The sequence below is a fragment of the Bidens hawaiensis genome, unplaced genomic scaffold, assembly GCF_021521415.1.
Source record: "Bidens hawaiensis isolate Kalapana, Puna unplaced genomic scaffold, B.hawaiensis_p1.1 tig00021582_1, whole genome shotgun sequence".
Classification (NCBI taxonomy): Eukaryota; Viridiplantae; Streptophyta; class Magnoliopsida; order Asterales; family Asteraceae; genus Bidens; species Bidens hawaiensis.
In genome coordinates this window covers 49,860-64,891 of record NW_027493360.1, presented here as the reverse complement: position 1 = coordinate 64,891, position 15,032 = coordinate 49,860, and the positions used below count along the sequence as shown (strand labels likewise).

Here is a 15,032-nt window from a genome sequence, read left to right as displayed (position 1 = left end):
TTTAAGAAAGGTAAAAAAAGACAAATGGAATATAGAAAATTTTGTAAAGATACGGGAAGAAAAGCTTTGGGAGCTAATTGGGATGTACCTCATCGATGGAATTCCACTTGCATAATGTTTCAAAGTGTTTTGAAACAAAGAGAAACTTTACAAATGTTTCATTCTAGTCTTGCCGAGAATGATTTGGCAATCCCCATTTCAAATGAGAAATGGGAAATTATCAATGACTTATCGACTTTTCTTGAAGTTTTTAAAACATCAACTACGAAACTATCGGGAACGTATTATCCGACAAGTCCCTTGGTTCTTTCGGAGTTATTTTTAATCGTTAACAATCTTAAAGAATTTGAAAATAAAAGTCCAATGTTTTCAAACATCATATTACCAATGAAGTTTAAATTAAAAAAATACTTTCTTGAATTGCCACCGGTTTTTACTTGCGCCGCCGCTTTAAACCCAATGTTAAATGTTACGGGGGTTGAATGTGTGATAGACGAAATTTTTTCAGCCTTAGATATGCATGAAGTTGACCCAAACTTTTCAACAGAGGCAAACAATGATTTTAACTTGAATTTTAAATTTATGTATGACTTTTATTTAAATAAATATGGGTCAAACATACACATGCCTATTCCGGGGGGGTCTTCATCAAGTTCAAGTGCTACTAGAGTACGAGATCCCATGATTAGCCTTATGAACACCGTTCGCAACGTAACGGCTAAAAAACAAAGGGGTAACACCCCTTCAAGCGAACTAGGAAGGTATAGTGCAAATGATTACTCTACCGGTTTATCAGAAGAGGAATATGGCACTTTTGATGTTTTGGCTTGGTGGAAGGTAAATGAAACCGAGTTTCCGATTCTTGCCACCATGGCCCGTGATTTACTAACCGTCCAAGCTTCTACGGTAGCTTCGGAATCCGCTTTTTCTCTTAGTGGCAGGGTAATATCGGTGAGAAGAACAAGACTAAATTCGGAGTCGGTGGAAATGTGCATTTGCTTAAAGGATCACTTGGACTCAATCGATCGTATTCAACACGTAACCACTCTCGAAGATGAAACACCACTTGATGTTCGAGTGCACGACGAACAAGAAGGCATTTCTACAAGTAATTCCGAGGAAGAAGTCGCCGCTCAATAATTACGACGAACAAGAAGGCTTTTCTAGAAATAATATGTCACAACTTTATATTTACAAGTTTAATGTTTTGTTAGTTTGTTTTTGAAGATTTTAAAACATGTAACCTTTTTTTTTGAACTTCTTAAAGTAAATAAAATGAATTTTATGTTAATTGTTTTGTTTATTTTTCATGCTATACAAATACGAATCGTAGTTTAGAATCCAAATCGCAAACGAAAAAAAAAAAACTAAATGCACTTGTATTGCAAATCCAATGAACAAGTTTACATTGTACAATGGTTACATATTTAACTGATGATGTTCCAACTGATGAAACTCTGCAACTGATGTGTCACTGATTCATATTTTGCATCAGTGACAACAAACTCTTCAACTTATGAATGTTCCCACTGATGAGTATTCCTCATCAGTGGCAACCTTCAGTAGTTGTCATCAGTGGCAGCTTTCCCACTGATTCAACTGATGACTGTTCCCACTGATGAGTATTTCTCATCAGTGGCAGCTTTCCCACTGATGAGTATTCCTCATCAGTGGCAGTCTTCAGTAGCTGTGATCAGCGGCAACCTTCAGTAGTTGTCATCAGTGGCAACCTTCAGTAGTTATCATCAGTGGCAACCTTCAGTAGTTGTCAACTTGTCATCAGTGGCAACCTTCAGTAGTTGTCTTCAGTGGCAACCTTCAGTAGTTGTCTTCAGTGGCAAACATCTTCAGTAGTTGTCTTTTCTTCATCAGTTAATTGTTTATTTTTATGTTAATTGTTTTTTTTATTTTTCATGTTATACAAATACGAATCGTAGTTTAGAATCCAAATCGCAAACGAAAAACGAAAAAAAAATTTTTTTTTTACACTGTAACCGGTTGGAACCGGTTACGGTACAGGAACCGGGTTAGGAACCGGTAAGAACCGGTTAGATAGGTTAGGAGTCCGAGGGTGGGAGAACCGGTTCGGTTCCCTAACCGGTTCGAGCCTGGAACCGGTTTAAAAGGGGGTTTTGAATATAGGAACCGGTTAGGAACCGGTTCCGGTTCCTAGTCCCAAACCGTTTTGAACATATATCATAATGCTACAATCATATTAATACTTTAAATACATAAAAAGTTATTAGAATATTATTTACACATTAACTCCAGTAAAATTTGTTGGAGTATAAAAATTTAATTACAAATTGTGGTCTGAGTTGGAGATCAAAAACTATTCTAGTCATTCATGTATGGGCAAAACTCTCTAGTTGGTCAAAGTTGACAGAGAGCCTTCAACTCTCGAATTAATAGGCCGAGGCCCGCGCATGTGTAATCACTTCACTGAGTGTTTAGTTTCCCTCTGTTTCCAAATCTAACGAAATCAGATTTTTAGGCATCGCATGGGCATCTTCGTCAAGGTAAAGTTGTCCATTCAGGATTTATCACACGGGCTTGCATCGCATCTTCTAACGCTTCTTGTGACTTGTTTATTAGCATATATAGGTTAAGGGGTAGCCCACACTTAGGCTGTAAATGAACCGAACGAACACGAACAAGGAATTATTCATGTTCGTTTGTTAAGGAAATAATGTGTTCACGAACGGTTCACGGACACTTACCGAATGGGATTTTATATTCATGTTCATTCATTAAGTAAATGAATGTGTTCACGAACACAAACAAACACAAATACTAACTGTTATAACTTGACGGAATCATTAATTACTTTGGTGAAAGATCGGATTAACCCAACAAAGAGGATGTTGTGATGCTGTCTATGGCTACTTACGTACATAACATTCTGTTATATGAGTCTAAAGGTCTCTTAATACAGCCAAGGCTACATCCGGAGTAAAATCAGGATCATCAAGACAGATGATTGCAAGACAAGTTAATTTCATTGCCTCTTCAATAATATTGTCATCTACATCGGGCACGCGTGAATCAAGTGCTTTCATCAAGCTCTCTTTCAGATGTTTTCTACCGACTTTTAACGCCCGTCGTAGATTTTCAATAATGGTTTCAATACCAATACGTTCACCGGTTAGTATCTGAACCAACACTACCCCAAAAGCCTGGATGTTGCTCTCCACTGCTTTGAAGCCATCTGAAATCTCGGTATCATTTTGTTAATTTATGATGAAACTAAACAAATATTTAGAAGTCATTAGTTTAAATTAGATTTCAACATGCACCAGAAAAAGCTGGGAGAGACATTAAAGGAACTTACTGAATTGTGGTGGGTAGTATAATGGATCTATAATATCCTTCTTATGTGAATATCGATATACTAGTTTTGCAGCCTCAAAATCAGAAATCTTTGCGTTGAACGTCTATATTTTGTACCAAATTAAAGGAGAAATAAAACCACAGATTGTCAAAGTTGCATCCTAAGAAATGAAAGTTACCTTGTCTAGCAATATCTGGTTTAGCCTTATAGGGTGATTATCAATTTGCTTTTGTGTTCTGTGCAGGAACGAAAGGGCTTCAGCTATTCCTACCAATATTTGAACTCTTGTCTTCCATGGAAGTGGTATCTTGTCTTCTGAAAAGGATTAACATTTTACATTCTACACCAAGTTGCAACATTTAGTTTCTTATATGTTGTTTAAGGCTCTGCTTACTTGAGAATAGGTGAGTATGTAAGCTTCCATTCTCCATGAATTCATAAATAAGGAACAGTTGTTTGCCTTTGAAACAGTAGCCTAGAACCTTAACAAGATTCGGATGATTAAATTCGCTTAATGTAAGATCAACAAACTGCAAGCATATATACTCATAATTAGATCCATAAGATAGTTTACCAATATTCCATTTATTATTATTATCATTATTATTTATTTTTTTGAATAATTACAAGTCACCGACTATATACTATCACTCAAGATTTGGCAATTCATATGATACGATCATGATATTATCCATGCTCAATATATTGATTATATATCAAAAGATTTTTCTTACAAGCAAAGTAATTTTATTTGTTATTTAGTTTCCTTATTGTTCTTAATAAGGTTTGTTTATTGTTTATCTTTTCCTATTTTTGTGCATTTGTTTTCCTATAAAGTGTAATCTTCTTTTGAGTAAAAAGAATAAGAAAAATATTCAGAATATTGTTCCAGCTTCAATTTCTTCTTCTCTTCTTGTTCCTGGAGCCTAACCCACTTTACAGGTTTATGAGGAAATTGACCATCTCAAATCGGTCTATTACATGAGCACTTAAGCTCAACAGCTTATATATTTCCCTAAGTTAAAAGTTCACGATATAAAGTATATGAATGTAAACTAAGTACGCCATATCACGTACACCAGGAATCCTTAATTGCATGGTCATGTTCCAAGCAACGTTTTTGTTTCTTTTCCTTTATTCTTTTCTTTTGACAAAAGGTTAAGTTAGGTACCTTCTCGTTCAGGGGATATTGAATCTTGGGGTGGAAAAACCTCTTAATGACAATCCTTAATCTACAATCAGACAGGGAAGATGTATTTGTATACATCCAACCTTCAAAAACCTCCCCAAATTCTCCCACACCCAACCTCCTATGAAGGATGAAATTTCTTGTGGCTTTTTGTAGTTCTCCAAAAGAAAATACCTTCAAATCACTATGCTCTTTTGACAAGGAGGCATGATTAATGTTGCTTTTGTCAAGAGACTTGCTTTGTGCTTGAGGAAATGAACGCAACAAATAAAAAAACATAATATTAGAAATATTTCCTCAATGAAAAGAAAAAATAATGTTTTAATAACTAAAGAATCATAATATTCCTTTCAGTAGCCCCTTCAATATTATACATATGCATTCTACTCTTTCGGTTGAGATATAATAATAGTATTTGAAATGTTTAATTGCAAATAGAAAAGGGTTAAGATAATAATTTGGAGTTATAGATTAATGCTAATCAATAATGCATTGCATGTAATTGGTGTGGTTTACAAATGGAGGCGTGATTGACTATTATGCATGTCAAGAGAGGTGTGATCGATCGAGAGATGCACCTCTTGATCACATCGGTTCACCCATATAACCGCAAAGCAGTTATGCTACATAATCATAACTAATCTAATAATAAGTATAACATAGGTTTAAACATATACTAAGTTAATACAGTTTAATATATTCGACATGAAATAGATATTGAATATTCGAGACTAAAAAAATGACAAGTAAAACAAATCACTAAATAAGTTACCTGCAACATGATTTAAATGATCCAGCATTTCCCTTGAGGGGGCCTCTTTCGATGATGAACTGTGTTCAATGGTATCTTCATTGATCGTTGAGGGCTTCGTATCAGTATGAGCTATTAAGTGGAAATGATAAGGATTATAACTAATTGTAAATAAATATTTGTATGGAATACGCAAAATATACTTGTAAGTATATACCAGAGTTGACTTCAGGTGAGATAAAGGGCCATTTAATCATTCTAGCAAATGAAAATATGCCTGGAGCTGACTTTAAACGACTTTCGAATTTATTTTGTAATGCCAGCGAAAGCTCAAGAGCTGCCAGAATCTCTGCCATAGTAGGGCGTTTCTTTGACTCGCTATTCAGACAACGGTCTGCAATCTGCACATATACCTTCAAACACTTTGGAGAGATCTGACTTTTAATATTTAAATCAATGATCTCGTTCACTATCCCTTTCTCAATAGATTCATGAGCCCACTTTGCCAAACTGCACCTATCGTCATCAAGATTATTATCCAACGCCGCCCTCCCACACAACAACTCGAACAATACAACGCCAAAGGCAAACACATCGGATTTCCTAGTCAATCGTTCAGTCAAAAAATACTCTGGATCGAGATAACCAAAGGTACCCCTAACAAGGGTATTGACATAGGCACCTGATGTGTTTGTTGGGCCAATTTTGGATAATCCAAAATCGGATATCTTAGCAGCATAATCTTCATCCAACAGAATATTTGAGCTTTTGACATCTCGGTGTATGACTCCATGTTGGGTCCCTGTTCCAGTATGAAGGTAATGCAATCCTCTTGCAGCACCTATGCTTATCACTAGGCGTTGTACCCAGCTCAGATTAGTACCCTTTCTATGCAAATGATCATCCAGGGTTCCATTCGGCATAAACTCATAGACAAGGATCATCTCTGAGTTATCATTACAGTAACCGATCAAAGACACGAGATTGCAGTGCCTTAACTTAGTAAGCATCTCGATCTCAGCCCAAAACTCGGGTGCTCCTTGGTTGGAACCGGAATCCAATCGCTTAACGGCAACAGTAAAAGTTTCCCCATTTTCAACATTGAAAGTAGCTTTGTATACCTTACCAAAGCCACCCTCCCCTACCACCAATGCATCATCGAAATTCTGGGTGGCTGATAGGATCTCATCAAGTGAAAATTGGCGACATAATTGTGCGGTTAGTGGTGACATTTTAGCTTCCATTCTGAAAACACTATTTTGAGAAGTTCTTTCTGCCATAACTTAATGGTGACCGCTGAAAATCTATCCCTTGAAAATACTTGGCACCTACACCAATTGACTTTTCAAAACAAGGGTCAATTTAAGTGTGTGGAAATTTGCTATAGACAGCGAACCAAGGAAAGAAACAATCAACTCACTCTCCATAATCAAATGTGTTAAAAGACTACTTGGACCATTTCAAAACTACTCTTACTATACACGTATCAGATGGACAAATCCAAAACATTCAAGACGGGTCTTCGGGTATGATATTAGTTGTAAAAATTTACAAGTGCAGGATGGGCATGGATTATATGATACGCGGCCCAATTATCCGAAAATGTATACCCGAAATCAAAAACATTAGGGACGCGTAATGAAACAAGTATTCGGGAAACGGATTAAATTTAAAAATTTACTCGGGGATGTGATTAGGTAATTCCCGACCCATCTACCTGAAAATAGTTCATTTACTTTTCCATCATGATCACATTATGTGTTTGGTAATAATAGTATATGCGCTAGTGTGTTGCACCGTAGGTGTTTGACATATGTATTTTTTTACCACGGGTTTCAAATGTTGATAAAAATAAGCAAATCATAACGATACATTTTACAAAGGCAACAAATTAAAATATAAAAAAAACAAATTTGGAAAGAACTTAAATTGAAACCAAAGAAAAAACAAAATGAAAAAGGTAAATTTAACATATGCATGAATTAGATCAAACTTCAAGGGTGTTATTTGAACATTTCTATCTTTTATTATAGTTGTTGAAAACATAAAATTACATTGGAATAATAAAAAAAATGTACTAAGCAATATCAATGAATATTATCTAACAATATATCGGGTATATCTTCGATGGGTCAAGTTATTTTACAAATGGTAATAAAAATAAGAAGTGTGAGAAGTCATAAATAATTGACATGTGTCAAGTGGGGACCAAAAGAAAAAGGGTATAGATGTAATTGTACACATTTTCTCTCACCACATGCAAGGCACATGTTAATACCCTCATCATTTTAGAACGTTTATAACTTTTTCGTGTGATATTTTTTTTTTTAAAAAAAAAATTCATCATAATAACAAGCGTTTTTTTATCTTTAATATGAGTATGATTTTTGTTATATAAAAATTAAAACAACAATCACGTCATTGTGTCTTTTCGCACAACATTGTATCCTTTTTCGTCATTGTGTCTTTTCGCACACCTTTGTGTCTTTTCGCTTATCATCGTGTCTTTTTTCGTTATTGTGTCTTTTCGCACACCATTGTGTCTTTTCGCTTATCATTGTGTCTTTTTTCGTCATTGTGTCTTTTCGCACACCATTGTGTCTATTCGCTTATCATTGTGTCTTTTTTCGTCATTGTGTTTTTTCGCAAACCATTGTGTCTTTTTTCGTCATTGTGTCTTTCAACTCATCATTATGTTTTTTTAAATACTAATAACACCGTTGTGTAATAATAATATGTAAAATAATGATAAAATAACAAAAAATTATCTAATACATAAAACACAATGATTAATACATGTTACACAATAACTTGAAACGTAAAACACAATGGTGAATACATATAACACAATAACCTAAAACGTAAGACACAATGGTGAATACGTATAACACAATGACCTAAAACGTAAGACACAATGGTGAATACGTATAACACAATGACTTGAAACGTAAAACACAATGGAAACAACATATTACACAATGACTTGAACGTAATATACAATGAACGCAATACTATTTTTCTCAAATTAAATAAATTTGTCATATGTCAATCCGAATAAAAGACAATGAACGTATTACACAATGACTAAAAGTTAATGACGAACAAAACGACACAATTAAGTAATCTTTGTTTTAATTTTTATCTTTAATATGAGTACTAATTGAAAAATATAATGATCAAAATCTATGATACAATTCATATGAAAACTCAACCAAAAGACACAATGAACAACAAAAAAACACAATTAAAAAAACCCATTATTTTTTTATATATATAACAATATGATACTCATATTAAACATAAAAAAACACTTATTATTATGGTGAATTTTTTTTAAAAAAAATAATGTCGCATGAAAAAGTTGCGGACATTTTAAAATGATGGGTGAATTGACATGTGACTTGCATGTGGAGAGAGAATGTCAACAAATTCCATCAATTTTTATTTATTAAATTAATCTTAGCCATTCAAATCTAAGATCAATGGACTGAATTCCTTCTCACCCTTCTCATTTTTGTTGTCCTTTGTATTTTAACTTTTCGATACCCTTGTTTAATACCCGCTGAGTAATTATCTGACATGTAACCTATGGTTATCAAACAAAGTTTAAAATACATTCATATGATTAAATATTAAATTGGAAATGGTCAAAATACAAATACCCATCCAATCCGAATCTCTATCTATAATATATATAAACGTAAACATAAAAATCCTATGTGTCGCGATGTGGTCGCTCCCCTTTTTTGAAGTCACCAGATTTTCTTGATTTTTAAATGAAGGTTTCTCATGCATTTGACCCGAATTCATGTGAATGGGTCTTACCAAACCCAGATATTCCTTAAACGGGTTATAATATCTCATTAAATTAAAAATTATTCTCACCAAATTATTGATGTAAAATCCTATAAAATAGGATATACTAAAAATTAACATCTTATTTATTTTAATATATATATATATATATATATATATTATTTAAATTAAAAAACCAATTTTATAGTACAAAATTAAACGGGTCTTGGGTCTCATCAAACCATAAGTATATTATTAACTTTCATAAATATTATATATAATTAAAAAAACCAATTTTATAGTAAAAAAAATAAACGAGTCTTGGGTCTCATCAAAACCATATCGCTTTTAAACCGGATTATAACATCTCATTTATTTGTGAAACAATTTATCTATCAAACCATAAGTATATTATTAACTTTCATACAATAAAAAAATATAAATTCAAAAAAAATAAATATTAGAACAAACAATATAAAATAACCCCCGTAATACGGGGGATAAAAACTAGTTAATATATAAAACAGGTCCTAGAATATTCACTCGTTGTGACTATATGATCAACGGGTAGATATGGCAATGGGTCAGGTTTGGGAGAGGTTTTGGTAATCCCAAACTCAGACATTTTTATCAAAACCCCTCCTAAAGTCATCCAGTATTTGTCGGGGTATTTGTCCGTTGGGTATTAGGCATACCCGCCGATTTGGGTATACCCATTAGTTTATTAAAAAAACTTGTCGAATATACTCGGTCTAAAACTCATCAGGTATTTATCGGGTTTTGAAAATATATATCTAACAAAATTATCAAACCATTATTTAAACAATTAAACTTTACTCTAAACTTCAGCCTTTAAACTTGTATTGGTTGGTTAACCATTAAACCATGGTTTCGGATTTACATTGGGCTTTTCTTTTAAAAGATATAAAGGCCCTAGAAATTTTATTAACCTAGCAACGTGGGATCTAATTATCTATACTATATATAAAGCATGAGTGAGGGACCTCTTAAATTTTAAGAGGTATTAAACTCAATTCTTTATGTACAACACACAATGCATCAAAAGTATAAGAATTAAGAGTAATTAAGTATTTTCGTTCTTTTAAAATATACTTATAATTTTGGTCCCTCAACTTCACTACTTTTTTTGTAAATTTAGATAACAGTTACACATATGCCTCCTAATTCAAAACCAACTACCCCTCAACTTTTTAACGGCCATATATTTTCACACGTTAATATTTTTCTTAAAATAACTACATTATAAAAACGAATATTTTATTCTCTTAAATTTGAGTGTGATATTGTTATAGTTTTTTAGTTTTAAAAATGTAACATGTTACGCGATCACCGTGAAAAACTGTTAATAGGTCGAGTCGGGTGAGCTTGGGTCATTTGTAAAAGTGGATTAGGGTCAGAACAATTCGATACAAAAAATGGTTTATTTGGTTCGGGTTCGAGAAGATAGGGGCAGGTCAGACCGATGTCGAGTCGGAACGGGTTTAGGGCCGAAACGGGTTGGTTTACAAAAGTGATTTATTTGAAATTACTGTATATTTCGGGTTTGCTTCTTGATTTTCGTCACCGGTTACGCGGATGTCGTTGTTTACATGTACCGGGGCCGATAAACGTGTGTTTAGGACCACGTAACGCACATAACCAAATCTTGGTAAGCGCTCAACATAGCGCCCTACACCGTTAATCGTTATGAATTACACCCGTGGTGTTGGTTAAGCATGTTTTTATGTCAGTAACATGCATTCCGGGCCGGTTACGCGTGTTCAATCTTCGATTACACGCAACTGTCTTTGCACGAGTTACATGTCAAATTTCGGGCTACGTGCACACTGTCATCAGATGACGTATGTACTGGCACATACTAGACGTTCAATGTCGAGTTGCGTGCACACCCCCGCTGCATTGCGCGGGCACTCAGCTAGTAAGGAAATTATTTTCTTTCAATTCTTTTTAGGCAAACAATGCGGAACAAATGAAAGAACTTAAAAGTCCTAAACAAATAAATATATAAGTAAAAACAGAAAATTAAGTCGGGTTACTTGGGTATATATTCAGGTAATTGGGGTTATGTTATCGGGTAACTAAGCATGTTATAAATCCCATACACGTCCTAAACCCGCGAAAATTTTCAAAAGTAATCTCAATCCCGTCTCATACCCTAATGGATCGGGTGGGTGTTACTCGCTTTAAATATTTTCAGGTTTCAAGTTTTCTAATCGAATTTGAGTTTTATTGTCATCCTTAATTCCTTACCAACAGAGGACAAGAATTACTTTTACATAGTTTAAAGACGATTCTTAAAATTACCCTAAACTCAGATGGAGCAATTTATAAATCACTTATATCCGCAATTTATAAATCACTTATATCCATGCATTAGCGGGTTGTACCATCACCGTATACAACCCCCCCCCCCCCCAAATTAGATCCCGCATGTAGCCCTATTTCTTTCGCAACTTGTCAACCAAACCAAACCAAACCAAACCACACCACACCACACCGCACCTTCATCTCCATCTCTTTCAAAACCCTAGAAGATGTTCGGAGGTCTCTTCAGTGTAAGTACACTCTCAATTTCACACAATTCACATTCAATTTCGTCGTCAACAACTTATTAGGTCAAGTTGATTTCTCAATTAAACAATTCTATTCGATGAGTAGTTAAACAATTCTATTCGATAACTGTAGGCGAAATTGATGAAATTAATGGTTGATTTTGTGTTTTATTAGGCACTACGGCTGATCAGGATACTCGATTTTCGAACAAGCATGCTAAACTAATATCGCAGAAGTTTCCGCCCGAATTAGAGAATCTGGTTCGTTCTTATTTACGTCATCTAGGGGATTTTTTTTATTCAGTTTTATGCGTAGGAGCCTTATTGTGGAGGTAGGGTACTAGACCGTAGGTACGACCGTTACTTATTACATTACATGTTCTATTTATTATATTATTATTGTATACTAACCAAGGCCCAATGGACTGGGGGATGTGGAGGTAACCTAGAGATGTTCAACGAAACCGGTTCCTGGAACCGAACCGGTGGACCCGAACCGACCCGAACCGGTTCCTACCCGTTTTTTGTAGGAACCGGACCCTATCTGATTCAACCCGATGATCCGTGACCGGTTCTTGCATTTCTGAGTGGGGCGGGTAGGAACCGGAACCGAACCGGAACCGGTCTGGAACCGAACCATCCGGAACCGGTTCCTAACCGGTTCTAGCCGTTGGATCGAATATAGCCGTTGGAAATCGTTTTTTTGGCCGTTTTTTGACCGTTGGGGTCAAAAATAGCCGTTTTTTGGCTCCCCCAAGCACCCCACTGTATTTGGTGTCATGGGTTCATCACAACACTCAAAACGCAAACCCGAACGCAAAAAAATACAAAAAAACGCTATTACAACGTTTTGAGTTCTCTAATCTCTTGTTTTCTCTTCTTCTATATTCATATTTGTTGTTATGGCTGCCTCACAATCATCGGTTGGTCAAGGTTCCAACGCCGAACCAAGTTTCGTTCGTATTGTACCTCATAATCGTAATCAAGAGATTTGGTGCAATTGGGATTTGGTTGAATTGAGTGACCATTCATTGAAGGCTCGGTGCAAGTTTTGTGGGATTTATTTAAACCCACTTTCGAATTCAAATTTGAAGAAACACATCGAAAAATGCAAATGGATAGTGAAGGCGGAATATTTACATACCAAATTGATCGAGTTCAAGATCGTATGGCGAAGTTTGTGATTCAAGAAGCTTTGCCGTTTAGCCACTTCGACAACCCTCGCTTAACCGCCATGATTCGAGATACGCTTCAACCACAATACACTCACGTAAGTCGTCATACTCTTAAACGTTATTGTTTAAAATTGTGGAAGAAGGCCAAAGAGGTACTAATTGCATATTTTGAAAATATAAATACGGGAATAAACTTAACTAGTGATGTTTGGTCGGCTCCACATGGTCTACCCGAATCTTATCTTTGTGTCACCGCTCATTGGGTAGACCCGTCATCGTGGGAAATGATGAAACGCACCATTGCTTTCGAACTCTTTATGTATCCACATACGGGAGATAATTTGTTTGAAATTTTAGATTATGTTATAAAAACTTATAAACTAGAAAATAAAATATTTTCAATGGCATTTGATAACGCGTCGAATAATACATCGGCGGTTGATAAATTAAAATTAAACTATACGCCGATTTGCAATGGTGTATTTTTTCACTCAAGGTGTGTTGCACATATCATTAATTTAATCGTGCAAGACGGACTTGCTTCGGATGAGGTTACATCGGTTATAAACGATTTTAGACTAATGATACATGAAGTTTTTAAGAAAGGTAAAAAAAGACAAATGGAATATAGAAAATTTTGTAAAGATACGGGAAGAAAAGCTTTGGGAGCTAATTGGGATGTACCTCATCGATGGAATTCCACTTGCATAATGTTTCAAAGTGTTTTGAAACAAAGAGAAACTTTACAAATGTTTCATTCTAGTCTTGCCGAGAATGATTTGGCAATCCCCATTTCAAATGAGAAATGGGAAATTATCAATGACTTATCGACTTTTCTTGAAGTTTTTAAAACATCAACTACGAAACTATCGGGAACGTATTATCCGACAAGTCCCTTGGTTCTTTCGGAGTTATTTTTAATCGTTAACAATCTTAAAGAATTTGAAAATAAAAGTCCAATGTTTTCAAACATCATATTACCAATGAAGTTTAAATTAAAAAAATACTTTCTTGAATTGCCACCGGTTTTTACTTGCGCCGCCGCTTTAAACCCAATGTTAAATGTTACGGGGGTTGAATGTGTGATAGACGAAATTTTTTCAGCCTTAGATATGCATGAAGTTGACCCAAACTTTTCAACAGAGGCAAACAATGATTTTAACTTGAATTTTAAATTTATGTATGACTTTTATTTAAATAAATATGGGTCAAACATACACATGCCTATTCCGGGGGGGTCTTCATCAAGTTCAAGTGCTACTAGAGTACGAGATCCCATGATTAGCCTTATGAACACCGTTCGCAACGTAACGGCTAAAAAACAAAGGGGTAACACCCATTCAAGCGAACTAGGAAGGTATAGTGCAAATGATTACTCTACCGGTTTATCAGAAGAGGAATATGGCACTTTTGATGTTTTGGCTTGGTGGAAGGTAAATGAAACCGAGTTTCCGATTCTTGCCACCATGGCCCGTGATTTACTAACCGTCCAAGCTTCTACGGTAGCTTCGGAATCCGCTTTTTCTCTTAGTGGCAGGGTAATATCGGTGAGAAGAACAAGACTAAATTCGGAGTCGGTGGAAATGTGCATTTGCTTAAAGGATCACTTGGACTCAATCGATCGTATTCAACACGTAACCACTCTCGAAGATGAAACACCACTTGATGTTCGAGTGCACGACGAACAAGAAGGCATTTCTACAAGTAATTCCGAGGAAGAAGTCGCCGCTCAATAATTACGACGAACAAGAAGGCTTTTCTAGAAATAATATGTCACAACTTTATATTTACAAGTTTAATGTTTTGTTAGTTTGTTTTTGAAGATTTTAAAACATGTAACCTTTTTTTTTGAACTTCTTAAAGTAAATAAAATGAATTTTATGTTAATTGTTTTGTTTATTTTTCATGCTATACAAATACGAATCGTAGTTTAGAATCCAAATCGCAAACGAAAAAAAAAAAAACTAAATGCACTTGTATTGCAAATCCAATGAACAAGTTTACATTGTACAATGGTTACATATTTAACTGATGATGTTCCAACTGATGAAACTCTGCAACTGATGTGTCACTGATTCATATTTTGCATCAGTGACAACAAACTCTTCAACTTATGAATGTTCCCACTGATGAGTATTCCTCATCAGTGGCAACCTTCAGTAGTTGTCATCAGTGGCAGCTTTCCCACTGATTCAACTGATGACTGTTCCCACTGATG

At 35.0% G+C, this 15,032-nt stretch overlaps 1 protein-coding gene across 1 annotated transcript; it reads right to left on the bottom strand.

The window, feature by feature from the left end:
• Positions 1 to 3,298: 3,298 nt before the first annotated feature.
• On the bottom strand, positions 3,299 to 6,551 carry LOC143563896 (putative serine/threonine-protein kinase PBL22). Its single transcript, XM_077051332.1, has 6 exons — positions 5,489 to 6,551; positions 5,293 to 5,403; positions 4,503 to 4,765; positions 3,726 to 3,861; positions 3,510 to 3,646; positions 3,299 to 3,434 (listed from the first exon to the last, which is right to left on the bottom strand). The coding sequence occupies exons 1-6, from the start codon at positions 6,549 to 6,551 to the stop codon at positions 3,318 to 3,320; spliced, it is 1,827 nt and encodes a 608-aa protein (XP_076907447.1). The 3' UTR covers positions 3,299 to 3,317.
• Positions 6,552 to 15,032: the final 8,481 nt, after the last annotated feature.